Source organism: Rhinolophus sinicus, linkage group LG16 (assembly GCF_036562045.2).
Source record: "Rhinolophus sinicus isolate RSC01 linkage group LG16, ASM3656204v1, whole genome shotgun sequence".
NCBI lineage: Eukaryota > Metazoa > Chordata > Mammalia > Chiroptera > Rhinolophidae > Rhinolophus > Rhinolophus sinicus.
Genome location: NC_133765.1, coordinates 26,475,939 through 26,500,529, shown reverse-complemented (window position 1 = coordinate 26,500,529; position 24,591 = coordinate 26,475,939). Strand labels below are relative to the sequence as shown.

The following is a 24,591-nucleotide window of genomic DNA, read 5'->3' as shown; positions in this document are numbered from 1 at the left end:
GAGTGCCAAAAAAACGTATACACATTTTAAGAAAGGAAAACTGTATTAAAATTATAATACTCAATATACACCAATAACAAAAGATGAATACAAGTCATGTTTGACTTCTGCAATGACAAGAGGTGCTCAAAGTGGTTACCATCAGTGTCTAGACACTTCTGATGACGGTGAATTACTGCTTGAGCAACACTGACCAGTGTCCTCTTGTATACATTGTTTTTGGTACGCCCAGTATTTAGGGTCTTCTGCCAGGGGCCAGGCTACGTCAAAGTCTCCAGGGACACGCATTAGCTCCTTTTGTCTGGGAAAGTAAGGCAGGTCAAAAGTTCCATCCACCATGGGGGATTGTGGAGTCAGACCAGAGTTTAAATTCCAGATCTAACCTTTTCTAGCAGCATCACGTTAGGCTGGTGCTTCACCTCTCTGAACCTCGTTTTCCTCATCTGTGTAATAGATCAGTGGCTCTTGAAGTACACCTCATACCGTTGTGAGAAGTCAATGAAACAGTGTGTCCCAGATGCCTGGCACATACTAATAGTGAGGTCTCAATACATCATAGCAAGAGCTACCATTTTTTTAGACCTTGCCTAGGTCTTCAGATGCATTATTTAATATAATCCTTGCTACCTAGTACCTATGATGAAGGTATTATCCTATGAGCACCACGCTCTAAGCCAACTGAGCTAACCAGCCACCCCCGAGAATTACCATTTTTAAACGTTGCTCACAAATTCATTTTTTAAAGCAAACTACAGTCTAGATATGCTTTATGGGCCTCCAGTTTGCAACGTCTTGTCCAGTTGAATACTCTGTTTTTATAACCAGAAGACAGACTCAGGAAAGGTGTAGTATAATAGAAAAAATATATATATTTGGTCTTTGTCCAGGGTTCCTAGCACAGAACTCTTAAAACTTGGAATTTCCACTGAAGGGTGGTGTTTAGAGAGCAAGGAGAGATGGAGTTCAGGGAAGATGGCATTTGAGCTGAAATCTAAATGAGCAGACAGCTGTGTCAAGAGGGAGCTGGGAGGCAAGGAGTCCCAGGCACAGCTGTGGTGAGGAATCACTGAGTGAATGCAAAGCACTGGTGGTAAGCAGCCACTCAATAAATAGCAGCTATTCTTATTGCCTCATCCACTTGAACTACTTCCAGCAACTTCTGTTGAAACAATGAGAAGCTGGCCAAACTGTAGATCAGAGGGATAAATATACGTGTGCGTGTGAAAGAGATTTATGTTCTCGAGTCATCAGTAGATTCCACAGCTCTAACTCACACACCCAAGTCAGGTAGAAGCACCAACCCTGCCTCACTCTCATTGCCAACCCAACTTCTTCCTCAGGAGTGACACCATATAGAACTCATTTTAACTCTTTAAATCCATAATCCCAGCATTGGAAATCCTCTTAATTTGATTTAACTGATAGGCATACATTGTACCTTAAGTTCTTATCATTCCCACTTCTTTCTCTTTGGAGGTGTGTGCCTCTGGTCAAATTGTAAGGGGCTCTGGGGTAATTAGAGTAGGTGGCTAAGAAGAAAAATGCAGAAATCTAAATAGCTTCTGGTGACATGATTAACTTGATAACTTGTTTATGGAAGTTCAAAAACACATTATAGGCATTTAAGGGTTGTTTCAAAACCTTGCTGTGATTCTTGGGACAGTTGCATAAAGTGATAGTTGATAAGATTCGTTGGGCACTTACTATGTGCCACAGGTTGCGCTGAGAACTTCAGAGGCTCCCAGCATGCCTCTATGAAGTGTTTTCCTTTTATACTTATTCCACTTTACAGATAAGAAAACTGAGGTTCAAACAGCTGGTAAAAAAAACAACAGTGCTGGGGTTTAAATCCAGAACCGACCCTGCTCCCTAACCACCGGCAAGACCTTGCCTTTTTTTTTTTTTTTCCAACCACTTAGTGGTTAGCCTAAGCCAGAGGCAATACGTCTGAGGAATGCCTAATCATTAGGGCACTTCCCTCCGCCCTACAGATAAATCCCAAACCAAGAAATTCCCATACAGGAAAGAATGCCTCATCAGAGCAAGCAGCCCCACCCTTGCCACACACACACACCTGGAATCGGCAACTCCCATATCCACGCAGAGGGCCCCCCACACACTTAAAGGAGGTCAGCATTGCTCGCAGGGAGACCCCTCTCTTGGGGGTAATCCCTTAATTCATAAATAAACCCTCTCCCATTCCTGAGGAACCTCCCCCCAGTATTTCAAAGGAGGACCCGCTACATAATTCGCGGGGGTCAATACAAAATGAATATGTGGGGTACCTTGTTAAAGAAAAAAAAAGTATCACAAATGAGACAGTAGAGCATTAAACCAAGCCGTGGGGTCCCTCTTCTGCGACTGCACTGGTTGTTTGCCCAGGAAGCCTGCCCTGCTTCAGAGATAGATACCCTTTCAGTGAAGGGATTGGTCACCTCAGTCAGAATCAGTAAATCCTTCCCACCTGGGGTGGACCCCAATATCGTTATTCCAGAACAAACCTTAGGACAACCTCCGTACATTTGGAATCACTTCCCTTGGCTGGGGCAGAAGCTCCCCTCGTACCCCTCTAGCCGCTGGCTAGTTCTCGCAACCGCGCCCCAGCTCCACCTTCGGGGTGTGTGGGCCTCACCGCGTGCGGCCCATTGCCGGGGCAACCGACGCCACGAGTGGTGCATTGTGGTCTGCAACAAAATGCAGGGGAAAGATCCTCAAGGAACCATTGAGCCCATGGGCCAATGGGAGAATCCTAGGGGATGGGCCAAGCCAATAGGGATGTCCGGCGGGGGCGGGGCCGGCTGGAGTAGGGCGGAGCCGAGGCACTAGGCGGCGGCGGCTGGTGTGGGGCTCCTTAGATGCGCCACGGCTTCGGTAGCGACGGCTTCTCCCGCCGGGTCTGAGCCTCGCCAGCCCCTCCCCCAGGAGACCGTTGCAGTCGGCCAACCCTTGCTCCACTGTGAGAGACTTGGGTACACTGGGGGCATCACAACCTGGTTTCGTCCCCCGCTGGACTTCTCTCGTGGTTTTATCCGCGCGGCCCGCGCTCCCTGAGAAGTGGGGTGGAGGGCGTCATTCCGGGATGGCGTGGGGCGGGCGGAGGGGCCGGGGGAGCGGGCGCTTCGGAGACGCAGCGCACAACCCAACTCCTCACCCCTTGCCCGGGCCTCGTCCCCCAGGTAACCATGTGCGACAGAAAGGCGGTGATCAAAAATGCCGACATGTCCGAGGAGATGCAACAGGATTCGGTGGAGTGTGCTACTCAGGCGTTGGAGAAATATAACATAGAGAAGGACATTGCGGCCCATATTAAGAAGGTGAGGACGGGGCGCGGGCGGGGGGCTCGGGCCGATTACGCTCAGCTTGGGGGAGTCACGACTTAACGTAAATTCTCCCGGTTCATGCATCCCCAGAGCGCCTGACAGATCCTTGGGGGCACGGTACGCAGGGCAGCTCCGGTATAGAGGTTTCCAGAAAGAATGCAAATGAATTTTACGCTCTTCAGAAGACTAGAATCTCGGTGCCCCAAGTTTTTTTTATTATCCAGATCCGCGGGGGAAAGCGCCACCTAGCAACGGTTTCTAGGATCATGGAGCAGCGGTTCCCCCTTCTTCATGATTCCTGCGCGGAGGATCCATCTGCATGTTCCCGAGCGGGGAGCTGCGTGGGTGTTTCCAGCCGGGCAGGAGGGAGATCTTGCCAGCCTTCCATTGGGGAGTTCAGTCGGCAATTGAGAGAAAGTGGGTGGTAGTGGTGGTTGGGACCTGAGGTGGGGGCTTGGTAAATGGCAGTCTGTAGAAAGCTGGCAGGACTGCCAACTTCTCCAGCTATGTTTTCTGGAAGGAAAGGAAGCTGGCAGCCTAAGCCCTGGTAGAGTTCCAGTCGAGAATGGGAAGATGAAAGACTTAAGATGGAACAGAAATACCTTTTTTGACCAACGCAGCAGTGTGTTCTTCTAGCTTGTAAGAACGTTATTTCCCTTGATAGATCTTAAAGATGTTCACGCAGCCTACAGTATGAGAGTAGCCAAATTTTGTAACTTACCACAGACTTGTAAGAGTTTTATAGAGAAGGATTAGCTTTGGCCCCTGCCTATGGTCACCTAGTGAAGAAATTAACACAGGCATTCTAGATTCTAGTCTCCAGAGCCTTAGGGGGATGGAGAATAGGGGAAAATTGTTCCTGCAATTTGCTCCTTGTGGACCAGGTGGTAGATTATCAACAGGATAGATTGTGGAAAGGAGGGCTGTTGAAATTATAATTAATTAAGGGTAAAATCTGACTAGGTGGCTGTCAGGTTCTGCTTCAGGCATTCTTTTTGTAGGAGCAATGGAGTGCCAAGTATCTTGTCCCCTTAAATTCTGATCCACAGTGGTTTAGATGCTAATTGAGACTTTGTCCTTTTGGAAGTCTTTTGTTATCAGTGATACTGGAATGCAGTTAAAGAGAGATATAATGGGGTATTTTGGGCCAAATATTTACCATTTTCTTGGATTTTGGGGTGCATGACATACAGTAGAATAGTTTAGTTCTGTTTACACATACCGTGTTTCCCCGGAAATAAGACCTAGCCGGACGATCAGCTCTAATGCATCTTTTGGAGCAAAAATTAATATAAAACCCGGAATTAGATTAGATTAGATTAGACCCGGTCTTATATTACAGTAAAATAAGACCGAGTCTTACATTAATTTTTGCTCCAAAAGACGCATTAGAGCTGATTGTCCAACTAGGTCTTATTTCTGGGGAAACACGGTAACATTATAAACTAGAACTGTTGATGTCACCTGCTATCACTGAATAAGAATATTACAGAAATTATGAAGGTGGAATTACCGTGATAACAAAGCACCCCTGTCTTTGAGGCTGCCCTTTCTGCCTTTTACCTCCCCAGCCTCCCTTCCCAGCTTAGCTCAGACTGCAAGTATGTTTGCATTAATGCAGTATGTAGGCGACTTGGAGCAGGGAAACATTCTTTCATTCTAAGAATTTGCAGATGCTAATATTCCTCCATTCTGCCTCTACAGGCCCTCCTTATCCAGGGGCAAACTCGAACCTCTGGTTTAGCACTAAAATTCTAGTGTTTTCTCTCTCCCCCCCACCCCCCCAGGAGTTTGACAAGAAGTACAACCCCACCTGGCACTGCATCGTGGGGAGGAACTTCGGTAGTTACGTGACACATGAAACCAAACACTTCATCTACTTCTACCTGGGCCAAGTGGCCATTCTTCTGTTCAAATCTGGTTAGAAGCATGGACTGTGCTACACACCCAGTGATCCATCCAAAAACAAGGACTGCAGCCTAAATTCCAAATACCAGAGACTGAAATCTTCAGCTTTGCCTAAAGGAACACCTTGATCTTGAACCTTTGTGTTTTGTACAGGGCTTTCGCTGTACTCATTTGTTGTGGTTATAAAACAATTAGCAAAACAGCTTACATTTGTATTTATTTTCTATTCCATACCTCTCTGCCCCATGTTTTTTCTCAATCCATTCCTTTCCAAAAAAAAAATAAATCTGTTGAAGAAGTGTTAGTTATAATTTGTTCAAATAATCTAGAGTCGAAGATGGTCTATAGCTTCATCTTGTCTAGGTTAATGGGGGTCTTTGAACTAAGTTTCAGTGTTATATAGTACACTAGCCTATTCAGTACTTTTGAGCCTTTAATTCTCACCCATCTGCAACTGTTGTGCGTGGTAGAATAACACTCAGAAGTGCATGTCAGAAACATTTGGATTAAATCTTACTACTAATCTGATAAATACTATCTTTAAGTGCTCATTTTGTTAAAAGTTGTTGCTATGGAACGTTCTAGGCCTTAGGTTGCAGGTGGTGGTGATGAATGTGTAGTAGAACTCCCTTCTATAAGCTTTCTATGGCTGTAAAATGGAAATAAGCTGATAATAAGTTGGGCTAATGAGAAATTTGGGCTCTGGGCTATGCCACCTCTCCTGCGGGGCCTCAAAAGGATACTCTAAAGATGAAAGGTGGTTTTAAAAGGGAAAAAGTTTCTGAGCAGCAGCCCTCTGTGATTCTTCCCAAGTCTGCAAGAATTTAAATATGTAAGCCTGATGTGCTGTGCTTTAACTAGCTTTGGTCAGAAACCCAATTAACAAATGTGAATTGAAGCTTTCATTAAAAGACCCAATTAAAGCTGGATCGGTAACCTTCATTAAAGGTTTCCTGCTATCAATTTTAGGAAGACTTAAGTCTTTTAAGAAAAGCAAATATGGCAGACTTGGCTTTTGTAGGTAGAAAAATAGTCCCGAGTCTGAAACAATCCACACCCATCTTGGGGAGTTGTCCTGACTTTCTAGTTACTCTGCTCATTGTTCACATGAGGTAAGGCTTTTTGTTTTAGATCTTAAATCTGAGATACAATTAGGATTTCTGAAAACCCAGGCTACTGCTACACAGGAGGGGCTGATAGATTCTACTCCATCTTAAGAGCAGAGTTAGGTCTGTAACATTTTTGGAAGATTATTTTTGTTTACCAGAACTTAGGGTTTTAGTGAACTTGAACTGTGTTAAGACTGGGAAAGTTTCAGGGTAGAGGGGCAAAAAATTGTTTTCCTGTTTATTGTGGCAGAATGGGAGAAGAGTTTCTCATACTTTCTGCAGGAAAGCAGGATAAGGAGGTACTGTGGAACAGGAGACTGCAATTGGGGTGATTTAGGTTTGTATTTATATAAACAAGACTGAAAGTGTTCCCATAATACATCTTTTTTCTATCTCCCTTCCCTCTTTAGTGACCTGGCTATATTTCTATTTGAAGCCCAACAGCAATTTGGCCTTCAAAGCTGTATCCATCTTGTTCAGTTAACCCCACTTCCAAATAGTCTCCAGCAACAGACCCTAGAGCTGACTTAAGTCTCAAGCAGCTGGACATGGGGTGGGGGTGGGGGGTCTGGTTTGATTAGGTTCATCTGTATCTACTGCCAGGAAGTGGCAGGTTTTAACTATTTTTTAATTCAGATGTGAGAAAACCACGTTGTTGTGGAAATACTGTTTCCCTGAAAATAAGACCTAGCCAGACCATCAGCTCTAATGCGTCTTTTGGAGCAAAAATTATATAAGACCTGATCTTATATAAGACCTGGTATTATATTAATAAATATTATATAAGACCGGGTCTTACATTAATTTTTGCTCCAAAAGATGACGGTCCGGCTAGGTCTTATTTTTGGGGAAACACGGTAGGACTAGGTTGATGGTTTATGAAGTTCCTTCCAGTACCTGCTCCTTGTTAGTTTTAAAGGCTAATAGGTTGGCTGAATACAAAATGTAAGCTAAAGCTTTTCTAAGGTTTAGCATTTTATAAAATGCTCTTAGTTGCTGTTCATTGAGATAGTTGCATATTAGATAGCTGTATCTGGAAGCTTTTCAGTGACAGCAAGATCCAATGAGTGAAGGTACATAAATGACCCCTACTGTGCTGGGCCGAGAGGCAGCCTATCTGAAGCCTTTTCAAATAGCCCTGAACTAAGTTACCTGTAGTTAACAAACTGCCTGCCAACTCACAGCTTGATTCTGGCGATTTCTTAGCAAGCCTCCACAAAAACCTTAAGCTTTATCCACACTCAAAACATGGCCTCATTTTACATTCAGTTAAAATGTATTAAGGACACAAGAGCTCTGCCCAGCTCTGCCCCTGAGTACTGGAGGGGGTTAGGCTAGATAGTTTTCAAACTTTTTTTTTTTTGCTATAAAACCCTTTCTTCAAATGTATTCTGATGAAGCTCTCTATATAAAGACATGAAAGCAGGAACTTGGTGGTACATTTATTCTTTCAGTGAGGATTTGTTTTCATGACACCGAAGACGTGGTACTAAAGACACAATAGTGGCTTTTGGTAGAAGAGCACTGAATGAATGATGACAAATATATTTCCCTTACCCCTTGAAAAAAAAAATCACAAATACCATACAAATTGTAAACTGATTTAGTGGTTCAGTACATAATTCTAGTTGTGATCGTTAGCCCTCTGATTTGGGCCTTGGCTTTTGGCCCTCAAAGAGTCGTAAGCTGAAAGGTTGACTCAAGTTAGGAAGTTCTCTGGTTCAAATCATTAGGTTCAAATGACTCATTCCTCTGGAAGGCAGCACCAGCAGGGAAACTACAAACACTTCAACACTGAGTTTTAGTGCTGGTTTTATCTTAACCACACACTGCACAGCTGAGAAAAATTAGCAGGAATTGAGCAAAAAATACACAATACCTCGGGGAGAAGGCCTTGAAGCAGCTGCTAGTGAAAGCTGCAATACAGTGAGAACATCAGAACATGAGTCCAAGGCACATGTCCTTAAGAGGAGATGTTCTGTTGCTGGTCTCACTAGCCTGATTATCCTTCAGTTGCAGGCTTTTGACAGGATGTGACTGGTTCACGGTCCAGGATAGTAAAGGAGTTACAGTTTGAAGCCAGAATGAATGGCCACGATGCCCGATGTTAGACTTTCATAAGTCACCTTCTGAAAACCTGCATCTTCTATCATCTCCTTGAACTCCTCCTAAAACACAAAGGAAGATACAGCAAGGATCCGCCTGCATTTCAGCTTTAGGTCCTTTGTTGTAAGCTATAGAAGTTTTGTACCTGAGGTGGGAACTGTCGGATACTCTCTACAAGGTATTGGTAGGACTTCCAGTCTCCTGCGATGACCTCTCCCAGGACAGGAATGACCTGGAAGCTATAGAGATCATAAAGCCTAAGCAAAAAGGCAAAAGATTAAGATCAGAACATGCCAGCTGATAAGAAGCAAGATCTAAGCTTAGGCTCATAAACTCAAATTCCTACATATGGGGGTCAAGCAAGTACCTGAAATAAGTGAGTGGGCCAGCTGCCAGACAAGTAGGGAGCAGTGAGGATGTGGTGACAGGTACAGTTAGGAAGCATCATAAAAGTGGAGAAGGGGCAGTTACTACTCAGCTCTGACTACTGCCATGTGGGAATTGGCTTACCCAGGGTTGCCGTATATCTGATTTCCCACGTGTATGGAAATCCAGATTTTTTATGTAGACTTACTGATTTTTAAATATGGACATCCAAGTCAATTTTTTTTTTTTAACTTTTACTTATTTTAAGTGTGTTTTTCCAGGACCCATTAGCTCCAAGTCAAGTAGTTATTTCAATCTAGTTGTGGAGGGTGCAGCTCACAATGGCCCATGTGGGGATTGAACCGGCAACCTGTCGTTAAGAGGACTGCACTCTAACCAACTGAGCTAACCAGCTGTCCCCAAGTCAACGTCTTTTTTTTTTTTCCAAGTCAACTTCTTAAAATACCAGCAGTCAAACAAAGTATCTGTGGACTGACTAGAGCCTCTAGTTGCTGGTTTGAGACTCTTCTGACCTAGGGGTTGTCATTGAGAACTGGCTGACCTCTGAGGTGGCACTGTGCCTCAGGGAGTCTGGGACTCTGAACTATGAAGTTCATGCTCATAGCTTCCTGGCTACTTTCTATCCATTTGGGGATGGGAAACCCTTGGCTAGACAATGAGAATCAAGCCCTGTCAACAATGCCAACCTGGATACGAGGGGATTGTTCACTTGGCTGAACTCCAGACAGAGAAACCGTCCTCCTGGTTTCAGGACCCGATGGGCTTCCTGGAGAGCCTGAGTGAGAAAAGGAATAAGAAAATACACTCTTCAGCAGACCTCACTCAGTTCCCTGAGGCCGAGACAGCTTTAGCTTCTGTGAGCATTGTAAAAGTTATTTCCCACAGATCCCTTGTTCCTTCTTAGTTGGGAAGCTGTAACAGCAGAAATAACCCTACAATATCCTCAATTTTATAGGCCGCCTGCTGCCCATGAAGAGGTTATTTGGAGTAATCTAAACCGACTTAAATTGGTACAACCCCCATGGAGGGCAATTTCTGAATTAACAAAATCACAATGGAAATTCCTTTGATCAAGCAATTTCACTTCAAGGAATCTATCTTACAGAAATGCTTCTGTGGAAGTGACATGTATATGGGTTATTCACTGCAGCACTATTCAAATAGCACAAGATTAGAAGCACTTTAACCATTAATGAGAGACTGGGTAAATTATGGAACATCTATACAAATGGAATCCATGCAGCTATTGATAAAAGGAAGAGCCAGTGTTCTTCACCGACATGGAAAAATCTCCATGATAATACTTTTGAGGGAAAAAAGCAATAGGAAAAATGTTTCATAAATAATATTTGCATAAGGAAAGAAAGAAAAAATAATAAATATATTTAATATGCACAAAACATCTTTGTACAGATACACAAGAAATTGGTGATTGAAGGAAGAAGAAGGAAGCACTGAATGACCGGGATGCAAGGGCAGGAGGAAGATTTTCACTGATATAACTTTTTGAACTTTGAATGTATTCGATTTTTTTTTTTTTATTAAAAGAAATAATAAACAGGCTACAGAAACAGGACAGGTCATAAAAACCAAGCTAAAGAGTATTGTAAAGAATGCCCCACCAAAAGCAGAATTGTCCCACCAAAAGCAGGAGCCTACATTACAGAAACGAAACTGGTGCCGTGCACATTGTCTTCAAATGCTTTGGACAGAATGTTAAAGTAGAAATAAAGAAGAGTCGCATCAGAACAAGAACTGAACATTCCCTTCTCTCTACAGAGGAATCGCAAATCTATTAGCTATCTTCTGCCAAAATAGTGTGTGACTGCCTTTTTCTGTGTCAACCTCAGAAATGCCTCTGCTCTGAAAGGGATCACATATATGGTGATGGAAGAACTGACTGGGTGGGGAACACACAATGTGATATATAGATGCTATATTACAGAATTATACACCTGAAACCTAAGTAACTTTACTGACAATTGTCACCCCAATAAACTTTAATTTAAAAAAAAAAAAAGAAATCCCTGTGATCTTCTGCAAACTCACAAGGTCAGATGGCTCCACAGTGGGAGGAAAGAGCAAAACTGACAATCTCAAAGATGTAAATTAAATATCAACCCAAGCAACAAAAGGCTCCTATGGGGATCTGCTGTATGGTTTTGGTCTTTCTCAATTTTGTGACTAGGAATATTGGCAACTTAAAGGATTAAGGCCCCTGCACCTCAATCTTTCCACTCAAGAGCCAAGCCCAGAGAAGAATCTCCCTCCTTCATTCACTCCAGCGGTGAATGAGCCACTCCAGGAGAACTCGTATCCTGAGATTCACACAAGCTGAGGATGCAGCCATTCGTACCCGGTCGATGTGTGTGACATTCCGGATCCCAAAGGCGATGGTATAAACATCAAACTTGTCTTCATCAAAGGGCAGTTCTTCAGCATCTCCCAACACCCAAGCAAGTCCTGAAAGAGAAAATTGGTTTTCCTCTCAGCCTGGGTGGCTGTCCCTTCTGCACCCAGCAAATTACCAAATCTGAGGAGCAGGTCATGGGAACCCCTGAATTTGTAGTCAGCCAGGCAGAAGTGGGGAGGGCCTGGACACCCATTTGCAGCTGGCTTGTGAGGTGGGGTCAGTCTTGTGGGGTATTCTAAGTACAGAATTTAGCATTGTTATATTAGTTATTTTTTAAAAAAACTTTTTTGTTGTATTAGTTCTATTGGAGTCATAGAGAATCAAAGTGTCTAGACCCCAAGTCTGGTCATGAATTCAGAAAACACCCAAGGGAGTCCCCTATCAGCGTGGTTAGGTCCTCTAGGATCTGGATTCAGCTTTAACATTAATCAATTTGCAGCAAAGTAAGACATATGATATTGAAGGAAGGCTCTATAGAGGAAGACAAATGAAAACCTTTCTGGAAGACAAACGAGCAGTATTTAACAAGAACCTTCAAAATAAGCATACCCTTAGACCCAGCTCTTTTGATTTTTAGGAGGAAATTGATGACATCATCATAGCTACTGCTTACTGAGCCCTTGATGGCAGGGTTTGTGTTATTAATATCACTTTACAGTACTGCCCCCTTATGCGAGGTTTCGCTTTTATCTGAGGTTGACTCCTACCTATGGTCAACTGTGTTCTGCAAACATTAAATGGAAAATTCCAGAAATAAACAATTCACAGGTTTTAAATTTTGCATGATGAAATCGTACTCTGTCTCGCTCTGTCCCGCTGTCCCGCCTCTGACTTGAATCATCCTTTTGTCCAGAATCTCTGTATACACTCTCTGCTTGTTAGTCACTCAGTAGCCATCTGGGGTATCGCAGTGCTTGTGTTCAAGTAATCCTTATTTTACTTAATAATGGCCCCAAAACCCAAGAGTAGTGATACTGGCAATTTGTCTATGCCAAAGAGGCGCCGTAAAGTGCTTCCTTTAAGTGAAAAGGTGAACGTCCTCCCCTTAATAGGGAAAGGAAAAAAAATTCGTGTGCTGACGTTGCTAAGATCTACGGTAAGAACGAATCTTCTATCTATGAAATTGTGAACAAGGAAAAAGAAATTCATGCTAGTTTTGCTATCATACCTCAAACAGCAAAAGTTATAGCCACAGTGCATGAGAAGTGCTTAGCTAAGATGGAAAAGGCATTACAGTTGTGAGTGGAAGACAAGAACAGAAAACATGCTCTGATTGACAGCCCCATGTTGCATCAGTAAGCTTTAAGCCTACAGGGAGACTTCAGGAAGGGACCCCTGAAACGAGTGACCACATTCACAGACTTTTATTACAGTATATTGTTTTAATTGTTCTATTTTATGTATTGTTAATCTCTTACTGTGCCTAATTTATAAATTAAACTTTATTATAGGTATGTATGTATAGGAAAAACATAGTGTATATAGGGTTCAGTACTATCCACGATTTCAGGCATCCACTGGGGGTCTTGGAACGTATCCCCCATGGATAAAGGGGGGCTACTGTACATACATCATCTTATCCTCATACTAACTCCATGAGATAGCGGTCACTATCATCCTCGTGTTTCAGGTGAGCAAAGTTGAGTATCAGAAAGGCTAACTAAGTCCAAGGTCACACAGATGGTTGAGAACTCAGGTAGTGTTATCTCAGAGCCTGTGTTTTTAACAGCTATGGTATAGTACCTCCTATTATGAGGTGGTTATTATTTTATCCATTTCAATATATTGAAATCTAGATAGTTAAAACACTTGTTCAAGGTTATATAGTAAGTAAAAAAAATGACAAATGCATGCAAAAATGTACACATCAGGACACAATGTTGTGCTATATATAAAAACAGGAAAAAAACGAAAGATCAGTTGGTTATGTAAATTGGTTATATGAATCATGAAACATCCATATGGGGAAATATAAAAATGATTTTAAGGAATTTTTAATGACATGGAAAAATCTTGTGATACAATGCTGAATTAAGGCAGGATATTAAATTGTATATACAGGATGTTCTTAATTTTATAAAAAGGAAACGATTAGGAGAAAGAAGGAAATCTTTTAATATATTGAAGGATATCTTTGGATGTTGGAATTTTGGGTAACATTTACTTTCTTCTCAATATTTTCCCCAAAATTTGAATTTAGAAATCCAAAATTTCTCTCATATCATTTTTAGAACACATCAAATAATCTTTCTAAAAATAATAATAATAGTCTTTCTAAGGCTGCTGCCCTCAGAACTTCCATTTGGGGAGGAAGTGAGACACATAAACATAAACAACCAGATAACAGTGCTACACATAAAAATGCCTTTACACATTAAACCTATTTTATTTTATTTTATTTTACTTTATTCTATTTTATTTTATTTAAGTGTGTTTTTCCAGGACCCATCAGCTCCAAGTCAAGCTGTTGTTTCACTCTAGTTGTGGAGGGCGCAGCTCACATTGGCCCATGTGGGGATCGAACCGGCAACTCTGGTGTTACGATCATCGTGCTCTAACGAGCTGAGCTAACCGGCCACCCCATTAACTTTTACATTAAGTAATTTCTAGGATCCTCCTACTTAGTTTCAATGATGTTTGCATGGTATTTTTTGCAAAGGCATTATTATTATTTATCAGTGGAGACTGATACAGCAAGGAGGAAAGATAAAGACAACTGTCCTAGGCGACACTTGATTCCTATGCAGGTGGATTTGTCTTGGCAGGGAGGAGAGCTTGAAGGGCAAGCCATACTACGGAACAGCTGCTTCCAGAACTGGAACGTTACCTATCATTTCTGTCTTTGTTCTCCATTCTTTATGGCTGAGCACCAGAGAGAAGGGAAACACGTTTTTCAGTAGGAGTAAGGAAACATAGTGCCTTTGTCTAACAACGCTAATGACTGTCTGCCTTCTGCTCAGTGTTGATGGTTAACAAAAGAGCCCTTCATTTTGGGGGCCCAGGGAGCTGTGGTTCATATAGGCAGCTCCTTCTGGGGATGGGAGGAGGAGGAGGAAGAATTGAGCTAAAATCACCCTAGACACTCCTGATGGGGCTGAGGGAGGGGGAGGAGAGAAGTGCTGATGCAGACCTGAGTGAGGGCCTGGGTTTTCTTTGCTGTCCACCACTGCCTCTCACAGTGGCTGCCTGCAGTGCTCGGCCTGCATGGGAGAGGGCAGTGCAGCACTCTGAAAAGCGGGCTCAATGTGGTGCAGCTGCCAAGATCATTACTTCTACTTGAAAACATTGGGAGTGGGGGGAAGCAGTATTTCCAAACGTTAAAAGAAACGGAAAGCCAAATGCAACATGTACATCTTTAAGCTAGGCCACAAATTGTCCGTTTTGAGGTTGCAGTGGGTTCCTGGAGATAGGCAGTCACTCTCCCAGCTGCTGTTGAGAGTGCTGTGGTAGAGAAGGTTTAGGAGAACAGTAAGTCCTCACTTAACATCATCGACAGGTTCTTGGAAACTGCGACTTTAAGCAAAACGGCATATAATGAAACCGATTTTATCCTAGGCTAATTGATATAAACAAGAATTAAGTTCCTATGGCATATTTCTCGTCACAAAAACATCACCAAACTTCTAAATGCAGACCCAAAACACTAATATTAAATATTGAAATAAATGTGAGCTATATGTATATTTAAGACAGATTAATAAAAGCAAGTCAGATGATGATTTTCCAACCCGATCGTTCCAGGTCAGCATTGCAGGTGGCTAGAGCCTCTCCCAGCAGCTCAGGGCGGGGAACCCACCCTGGACAGGACGCCCTTCCAGCACAGAGCACACTCACACACACCCACACTCACGCAGAGTGGGATAATTTATACACACCAATTCACCTCATATGCACAACCTTGGGATGTGGGAGGAAACCAGTCCCTGGAGAAAACCCACTCACACAGACAAAGGGAAGGACGTGCTAACTCCACGCAGACAGTGGGTGGAGCCCTGGCCGGGAATCAATTATTTTTTCTCATTAATGTTATAACAAAATGATGTTGAATCAAAAAAATGTTATTTGAGGACCTGCTATACTGGCTACGGGTGTTTCTTCACCTGTGTCAGTTGGGCCTTCTGAGAAACTAATGCTGAAATGGAGGTAGGAGTGCAAAAGTATTTTTGGGGGAGGGGGCGGACATTTGGGAAAGGTGAAAAGAAGAGGAAGCATGACTGCCTTGGGGAAAGCTGTTAGACCTTGATGCAGATCTGATAAAGCCTCAGCCTCCCAACAGGAAGCTCTGGGGCAAAGACTGTTAAAAGAATCCCACCTGGGAACTGTCCAGGCCCTAGTGGCCCTCTAGTTCTCAGCTATCAGCTGGGTGCTGCCAGGAAAGAGCCTGGCTAGAAAGCTGAGGCAGAGCCTGAAGGTGCTAAGAGCTGGAGGCTGTCAGCTACCTGCAATCCTATGGTTGAAGGGCACGTCCCTTCTTTAAGGGCAGCGCACTGGCTCAGCTTCCACATCAATCAAACCATCCTGGCACTGATAGGAGAATGGAATAGCTCAGGAATAGGACATTGTGGTCATCGGGGAGCTGCTGGAAATTAAAAGCAAAACCTCTGTCTCAGGGTCTAGGAGCTGAGATCTGAACATTCCGCTCCAATGTGGGATCTGCCATTTAAACTATGTTACTTGAATAAGATACTTAACCTCTTTGGGCTTGGGTCATCTCCCCTGTCACATAGGGCTGATAAACTAACTCCCTGGGTCGCTGAGATAATGTACGTAACAGCACAGACTGGATTCACCCGCACAAATTATCTTCAACTCCAACCTAGCTATACATTTTTGAAAACTGGATAATAAAGCATTTAAACATTTTCCATATTCCATTGTATTTTATAAACCTACACGCATTTCCTCCGTGTCTACTTTCTGTAGGACTTACCAGCCTTGTATCCTTGAGCGGAGGCTTTCTGCTTTCCGATCTTTAGCATCTCCTTGTTGATGTCACACACCATGACGTGGGAACCACCCAAGGAATCCTCTTCATTCTGGTACTTTTGGGCAATTTCTTCCCAGGATAAATTTTGCTGGGCCCTTACCTGCCTCTTCTGCTTTCCCCGATACTGTGCCTGAACATAATTAAGGAACCGGAATGCAATGTCACCTGTGGGAAGCCAACAGGAGGAAAGATGCAAACATAAACAAAAACAAAACCCATCATTTCCTAAACCCAAAAGGGGCAACAAAAGTACAGGAGCTGAAGCGAGTACGAAAATGAAGTTTGTACTCATCTCCACAGTAACTGATTTTTTTTTTTTAACAGCGATTCTAAGATTCTTTAAAGAACCTTTTTTAAAAATTGCATAAGTAATACATGGACACATTCTTGCTATAAAAGACTCAATACCTCAATATATAGAATAAAACATGAATGTCACATTCCCTGTCCACACCGTCTCCAGACATAAGAAGTGTTAGGAGCTTAGTGTGCAGCCTTCTAATCTTTTCCTAATGATTTTTATGACAGTAACAGAAGGGCATAGTTACAAGGAACAATCTATGCCCCATCACTTCACTCCCAGTTCAGTTCCCTAGAGACCATCTTGCCCTACTCTTTTAGTTGTTTCTTCTGTGGGTTACAGCTATTTCTTTACTTACCAAATTTATAATATATTCTACCCTCCCATCTCTGCACGCCCCTACCATCTCAATATATTCACATCACTTTTCATAGTTCCTCATAGATACCTTTGCAACCTAGAGTAATAAACTAATCAATATTTTATTCTTATTACATCAACTACAGATGGTATCTCTTAACTCCCCTTCGACCTTCCATCATGTGTATTTTTACTCTATCAAGATGTAACATTTTATTTGTTCTATAGCTATAATTAAGTCTTCTGTGCTTTACTGGTGGTTTGAGTCCAAAAGCTGAAAATCAAAAGTGTTTATATTATTGTGACCAGGTAAATACTGTTTGGGCAAAGCCAGTGCTTTTCAGGATCTCATTTCCTTTCTTATAATGCTGGTTCCTTATCTTTGTTTTCCCCACACTATTTATAAGAAATATATCCTTTTTTCCAGTCTCTCCATCAAATTAGGTATTCTCCAGCCACTTTTCTATATCTATGAAACAACTTAGAAACATAAATGAGGATCATATTATACACATTGTTACACAGCTTGTTTTCTTTTCTTCCCACTTAACATCTTGAGACATTTCCATCAGTATTTATAGGTTTTCCTCATTCTTTTAAATAGCTACATAGTATTTCATAGGGTGGATGTATCTTAATTTAAAGTCATTTATTTTGGGATAAATAGGTTATTTCTAATTTTTTACTATTATTAAAAATGATGCAGTGAGCATATTTATAGCTATATCTTTTTAAAAATGTCTCTTTAAATATATGGGGTTACTTTTTAATTACATTTTCTAAATGGGCAGTTGACGCTACTGGTTATGGTTCACTGGAGATGTAGGCAGCTCTGACTGAATCCCTTTGGTAGCTGTATCTGCGTGCAAGTTTTTTTTTTTTTTAGACTCAATCTCTAGAATTAGAATTGTGGGATCCTAGACTCTAAGCATTTTCTATTTTGTTAGAGTCTGCTAAATTGTCCTCCCCTGAGCAAGGTATCTTACTGCCTTCTGAACTTCCACTTGGGGAGAGGAGCACACCAACAAAGCCACATACACATGTTTCAAACATGGAGATTATTGTACTGTAATGTATTATACATTCTTCTGTTAGTATGCTTGATCACATTATTACTTTACACATTGCTCTAATGTAATTTAATATGGACATTAACCATGTAATGGTATCACCAAAATGCACTTTAGAAACCCATGACATTTTCCTCCCCAAATGCCTAGTGTGCACCAAGTAAAAAGGAGCATGCCTAAACAATTGAGCTTTTGATATTTGATGCTACAGTGTATTAAGCAGAAATGGCTGCCTCGAAAGCTTATGTAATAGGATAAAAGGCATCTTCCCCAGAGAAAGCGAGAAAGTGGGTTAAAGTTTAAACAGAAGGTAAAACAGTCTTTTAGATGGTGAAATGTCACTGGAGTAAAAAAGTGGTCTTTTTACTTTGTAACCCTGTATTGTACATTTTAGAAAAGTGACAAGCACAAAGCTGATATTCTGTGCTTTTGATTGACATTCATTTAAAAAGAAAAGAGTAAACCTTTCTTAGAAGTGTATCGATTTTCAACTACCAACTTCAGGCTAATGGGATGGTGAGCTTGTTCATTCCAACAAGAGACACTAATTTCTTTAAAAGATGTTCAATGGTACCTGAGGACACTAACAAAGTTAGGACATTACCTGTGCCGCCCGCAACATCAAGCAGCTGGGTCCCAGGAAATGGGCGCATTTTCCAGAGCAGCAAATCCTTCCAAATACGATGGATACCAAGACTCATCATATCATTCATTACATCATACTTCTTGGCCACACTTTCAAACACCTGATAGACTGACGGGGGAGAAACACAACACAATTAGGTTATTGACAAGATTAACTTGGGAAAATCCTAAATTAAAGAATAGGAAGCTTTAACTTCCCTCCTGAAGTTGCCTGTCTGTTGCAAGGTGAACCTAAGCCATGATGTTTGATGCCCAAATCTACATCTTAACATTATCTCTTTTTAGAAAGGCTTGTATTCATGTAAGAAATCAACCTATTTTCTACTGTCTTAGTTAGCTTTATCTAGGACCACTAATGCGGAATCATGCCATGCACATACTTGGTACTAAATATATTTCTGTTTCTTAGAGGATGGGGATGTGTGTTGAATTTTTCTAATGGTTATTATAATAAAGACAACAAAAATCCATTAGAAAGACACATGACTAATGGATGGAAAGGCCTCATCTCATCTCTGCCTGCATCACTGAGAAACAGAAGGAATTTACTATCCATGACACTTTAAGGCTGCCATGAAGCTGAATTTGGTAATGAAGGGGAGATGCTTTGAGTTCCTCAGACGAAATGTGCTGCATGCATTCAAAACATTACTCTCCTCTCCTGGATCAGCAGATTCTAGACCTCCTCTTTTCACTCCCTCTCCAATGCCTATTCTTAACCTTGGGTCTCCAAGCTTGCTTTTTTTCTTCTGAACATCTTTTGGGGGTATTGAGGGGCATTAAGGCTCAGCCCACTGCTGGTTTTGCATGGTTCCGATGTGCATAAATTTCAGTGGTTTAGTTCAATAAAACCAGTCCCCCAGCAGCAGCATTTAGATACAATGGTATATTAACTGCAACTGCACATAAAGTACAAACTTTGCTAGTTCTTCAGTCCACAAATCACTATATAAATAATAGACATGCATCATAATCAATAACCAGTCATGTCACTTCTTTCAGTTTGTAATTGGTTGGTCACTGTACATCAGTAATGTAGTTCACACACACACAGAACAAAGCATGTAGTTGTGTTACCTCCTTATCTCTCAGCTGTAAACACACGGGCATTTTACAAAACTAGATAATTGAAAGGGGAAATTGGCCAACAAAAACGAAAGTGCAGCAAAGAGATGAAAAGTAATAATGCTGGAAGTGAAATTTAAATAGATTGTCCATGGAGTTAGAGGAGAAACCGCTGACCATGGGACTGTTGATACTACACGAGAGATTCTAGATAGGCAGACAGAAGAACTTTGAGAAGATGAACTTATGGACGTAAATAAAGATGTGGTTGTGATGAAAAGTTTGAAGGTGTCCCAGGGGAAATAATACCAGCCAAAAATTTCACAGTAAAGAAATTCTTGGAGGTATTTCATGACATTGAAAGTGAAAGGATAAAATGTGAGAAGTTGATTGAAACTAAGAAAGGAGTATGACAATTTGCCAAGGCATAGAGACAATGCTCACTCCCTGTTGTAAATTATATGACAACAAGGTAGTAAACACTGTTTGAATTACTCTTGGTAAATTTTTACAGAGGAATAAAACAACTTAATTCCCAATATTTCTAATTTTTTATTAGAATTGTAATTTAACAAATTTTCAACTTAAATTAAAAATTCTAATTGACTTAAATGAAATGAAAATTAATTAAAAATTACAGTGTGCTAAAGAAATATTAACTTCACTATTTTTTCATGTCTCTATACATTTATAACTGACAGTAAGAATTTTTGATATTCAATAATTTTTAAAGGTCATGGAACAATGATAATTTTCCCCATTGTTTATTAAGATCATTGTGTATAATTTTAGCTTGCATAGTCATTTTTACCATCCTGCATCACTGTGTAAAGGGAAGACTCTGCCTGTACTTTAGTCTTGGGTCCCACATCTGAAAGCCTTATCTAGCTCAATTGATAACTCCTAACATGTTTGTCATTGTGTGAAATGTTGTTTATGTACTGTAAAACACAATACAGAAGTTATACATCACTATTTTGGAAGCAGTCCATCTGGATTCAAATGCCAGCTCTGTGACTTACTAGCAGAATTTCAGCCAAGTGGCTCTGTTTCAATGGTATCTTCATCTATAAAATCAGGCTAATAGTCCTATCTCATTGTATTTACAAGAATTAATGTAAAGTATTTTAAAAGGTTTCAGGCTCTCAATAAATGTTTACTATTGTTTTACTTGGCTCCACTTATTTCACTCGACAAGCAGTTATTAAACTCCTAAAGTTGCATCAGGCATTGAAGATATAGATATGAATGAGCCACTGTTCTAGCTTTCTGGGGATTAACACTGAAATAAGTGTTAATTTAAATTCAATATTCAAGAGTTACACAAGAGCTATGTATTTAATAAAGTTGGGGTGAGAGGTAATATAATGTTCTAGTTTTTAAGACGATGGAAAATTCCATTGCAGCCTCTTTTTCTTATTTCCTGAATGTCCATAGTTTAAGTGAAGGAACCTCTCAGAGCCACACCATAGCCATCTGTAAAATGGGCATAATATCTTCCTCATTATAAATGGTACAGTTGGAGTTTTAAAATAGTTCTTTTCCTTTCCCATGCCTGTGGCACAGTGCTGGACTCAAAGAAACTGCTCTATCTAATATCTAATATTTACTGAACACTTACGAAATGTCGGGCATTGTTCAAAATACTTTAATTTTAATGTATGAAGTGATCTAATCCTCACAAGAACTTTAAGAAAAAAGTTACTATTATTCCTATTTGGCAAATTTGGAAGCTGAGGCGAAGAGAAGGTACTTTCCTTCTTCTTTTTCATAAAAAATGACCAATGTCCTTAGCAAGAGATTAAGAACATGGGCTCTGTAGACTGACCAAAGTGGATTGGAATACTGACTGGTTCCATCACTCACTAGCTAGGTTAAATTGGGCAAGTTCTTGCTTAACTTTTAAGTCTCAATTTCCTTATGTGTAACATGGGGATAACAATATCCACTATCAAGAATTTTAAATGAGAATTGGAAATGTCTGCACAGTACCAGGTACATTATAAACGCTAAAGTGATGCTAAGCTATGCTGGGTCAGGCAGGGGTGTGGCGGCTCCTTAGATGTCAGGACTGCACAAGCTACAGCATCGAAGCTAACAGAACGTTAAGTCAGCCCTTAGTTGGGCAGAAGAAACTAGATTGCAGACGGTTAGATCCCTCCATCCGCCCTCTCGCCCCTTTCACCTTTGCCCCCCTTCTCCTCCTCCGACACAGTCTCAAACCCGAAGTGCGTTTCCGTTGCCCGCTTCTGTTGGGACAAGAGCCGCGCACCTAGCGGGCACCCAGGCCAGCAGCTACGAAACCCAGGGAGCCGGCAGCCCGGCATCAACCGCGACCACCCACGGTCGCAGTAGCCCCATAGAGCGAAACTCCTGGGGGCCGCCATGTTGACAGGTGACAGCAACCCGACGGTACGTCTCATTGCATCACTAGACGATCGACGGCGGCCGGCCGGAGACATTATTAGCTGAACGCGTCCTGAAACCTGACATTAGGGAGTTATGCATGATCTCTGGGATCCAGAGGCTGCTTAGTCCTCCAGTACCCGAAGTCTTTTCTCTCTTCCTATACCGAATATAGAATTCACCAGGAGTGAGCGTACTTTAGGGAGAGCCGCCAATCACCTCTCAACTCTTGTTTTCTGGTGAAAAAGTGGGGAACTGAGGTACAGTGTGGTAAAAGGCTAAGATTACGGGGTCAATTCTCCCAAACTTTGGTGTGCGTAAGAATCGACTGGTTTGATCTTTAAAATGCAGATTCTTGGGCCCCAAATACTACAGCTTTTGAATCATTAAATCTGGTATGGGTGCTGGGAATCTTTATTTGACCAAACTTTTCTTTGAAACTCAATAAGGAAACAACTACGTTCCCAAACAGCTAAATATGCAGGTCCAAAAATGAAGGTTTTTTGTTTTAACTGCCACACTCGCTGCGAAGCCCATTCATCTCCTTCAGCATCCCAGAGATTATGCACATGTTCTGCTTATCTATGTTATAAAGTGGCAAAAACGCTGCACCCCTGACATCACAGGACAGTTGCCTATAAAACTAGACTTCGGAGGCTGAGCCCCAGCTTCCCTTTCTTACAGGTCGTCATCCTTGTCCAGGAGAGCCGTTGTCTGAGCACCCTCTAGGTCGTGCTCATATTGTGCTGCCAAAGCCGGATCCATGACAGCCTCTGGTGGGGCAAGAGCAGGCATGGCAACAAACTCCACGTTAGGGTCTCCGATGAGTTTTCTAGCACGCCAGAGGAAGGGCTTTTCAAAGTTGTGGTTACTTTTGGCAGAATTGTCATAGTGCTGAAGATTCTTCTTTCAGTGGGAGACAATTTTGTTTTCACTTTCTTGTCCTTAATACCCACTCTGTTGCCACATAACAGGATGGGGCTGTTTTCACATACTTGTGCCAGATCTCTATGCCAGTTAAGCACATTCTTATAAGCAACTCTTGAAGTTACATAAAATATTATGACATAGTGGACTTGGATGTAATAGCCATCTCTCGGTCTACCAAATTTCTCCTGACAAGCTGTATCCCATACATGGAACTTAATAGGTCCTCTGTTGGTATGGGACACAAGGGGATGGACCTCAACATCCAAGGTAGCTACGTACTTCTTCTAAAAGTCACCAGTCAGATGACGTTTCACAGATGTAGATTTTTCAGTTCCACCGTCACCAACCAATATAAATTTGAACTGAATTTGGGGTTCTCCTTGGGCAGCCATCGTGATGTTACTTCCAGAAGTGTCTCCAGGCCCATCTTTCTGGTGATTCCGATGCAAGGAATTTGCAAACCATTCTTGAGAAACATAGGCTAGATTACTCAGAAAAACAAACATAGGAGACTGTTCTTTGGCCTTTCCATTTTATGAATCTAGGAGTACCTAAATGGGAAAGAAAGCTCTGGTATCGGTTTAGGAAGTCAGAACCAATCACCACTCACCTTCCCTCTCCTGCTGTCACACAGCTGCATTTCTAGCTCCAGTTGGCATAGCATGGGTATTTTACTTCAACCCCAGATTTTCCTCTTTGTTTTTTATGGAAAGGGTAATGTAGAGCATCTTGCACAAAAGAGGATGAGGGTGGTGCGTTTTGCTGGGATTTCTGTATGTTTCTGCTTTGATTCTCTTTAAATGTATGTTTCCTGTAAATATTTTACAAGGAGAAAGTGCTAAAGATGCTAAAAACTATTTGAAAAATGAGATATCTCTTTCTAGTTTAATGTAGCCTACCACTTTCTTTTGGGAGAACTACACTGGGCTTTCTCTCTTTGCCATTTATTTATTTATTTTTAATTTTTCAATTACAGTCAACATTCAATATTATTTTATATTAGTTTCAGGTGTACAGCATAGTGGTTAGACATTTATATAATTGCCTTTTTTATTTTTAAGAGTGAAAGGAAGGATTCATCTGTGTAATCAGAGTTCCCACATCTTTGTTAAAGGAAATAAAAATTCATCAAGGAATCTTAGTATATCTTCCAAATCTAGTCATATATAAAAATGGACCTTAGGATTTGGGGCTGTTCCTTCTAAACATCAAATTAAGTTTCCAGACTAAAATTATGTAGCTCTTCTCTCATTTCAATATGATCTGTTGGGGAAAAAACTGGAAAAGGTAAAGCAAGATAAGGACTGATGAAGGGCATTTTATGGAAATTAAAAAATATGAGATTAATATCTAATTTCCTTTATCCCAGTTAAAACTGTTAATTTCAAGAAATTGATTGGCATATATATTTATTAATGTTTTGTATAACATGTGATAATTAATAGGAACCAATTCATGACTTGGATTTTCTGGAAAGATTTCAGTTGAGGAATGGGAACAAGATTATAACAGCTTTCCAATCACCACCAACTTCAATTTCCTTGGCTGTTATATTCAGCTTCCTCTGCTGGGCCTTGAGGTTCG

At 41.4% G+C, this 24,591-nt stretch overlaps 2 protein-coding genes and 1 pseudogene across 4 annotated transcripts; 1 reads left to right on the top strand and 2 right to left on the bottom strand.

Moving 5' to 3' along the window:
- Window positions 1–2,818: 2,818 nt before the first annotated feature.
- On the top strand, window positions 2,819–5,527 carry DYNLL1 (dynein light chain LC8-type 1). Of its 2 annotated transcripts, none has more exons than XM_019727853.2 (3): window positions 2,819–2,956; window positions 3,177–3,314; window positions 5,108–5,527. In XM_019727853.2, the coding sequence occupies exons 2-3, from the start codon at window positions 3,183–3,185 to the stop codon at window positions 5,243–5,245; spliced, it is 270 nt and encodes an 89-aa protein (XP_019583412.1). In that variant the 5' UTR covers window positions 2,819–2,956; window positions 3,177–3,182; the 3' UTR covers window positions 5,246–5,527. The 2 variants fall into 2 exon arrangements, with proteins under 2 accessions (XP_019583412.1, XP_019583413.1); XM_019727854.2 differs by having other exon boundaries at window positions 2,836–2,969.
- A 2,239-nt stretch (window positions 5,528–7,766) lies between these two features.
- COQ5 (coenzyme Q5, methyltransferase) lies at window positions 7,767–22,091 on the bottom strand. Of its 2 annotated transcripts, none has more exons than XM_019727855.2 (7): window positions 21,857–22,091; window positions 18,566–18,715; window positions 16,174–16,395; window positions 11,187–11,293; window positions 9,517–9,605; window positions 8,589–8,700; window positions 7,767–8,505 (listed from the first exon to the last, which is right to left on the bottom strand). In XM_019727855.2, the coding sequence occupies exons 1-7, from the start codon at window positions 22,056–22,058 to the stop codon at window positions 8,404–8,406; spliced, it is 984 nt and encodes a 327-aa protein (XP_019583414.1). In that variant the 5' UTR covers window positions 22,059–22,091; the 3' UTR covers window positions 7,767–8,403. The 2 variants fall into 2 exon arrangements, with proteins under 2 accessions (XP_019583414.1, XP_019583415.1); XM_019727856.2 differs by having other exon boundaries at window positions 8,589–8,682.
- Window positions 22,092–22,755: 664 nt separating this feature from the next.
- Window positions 22,756–23,399, bottom strand: LOC109445481 (GTP-binding nuclear protein Ran; annotated as a pseudogene).
- Between the last annotated feature and the right edge of the window lie 1,192 nt (window positions 23,400–24,591).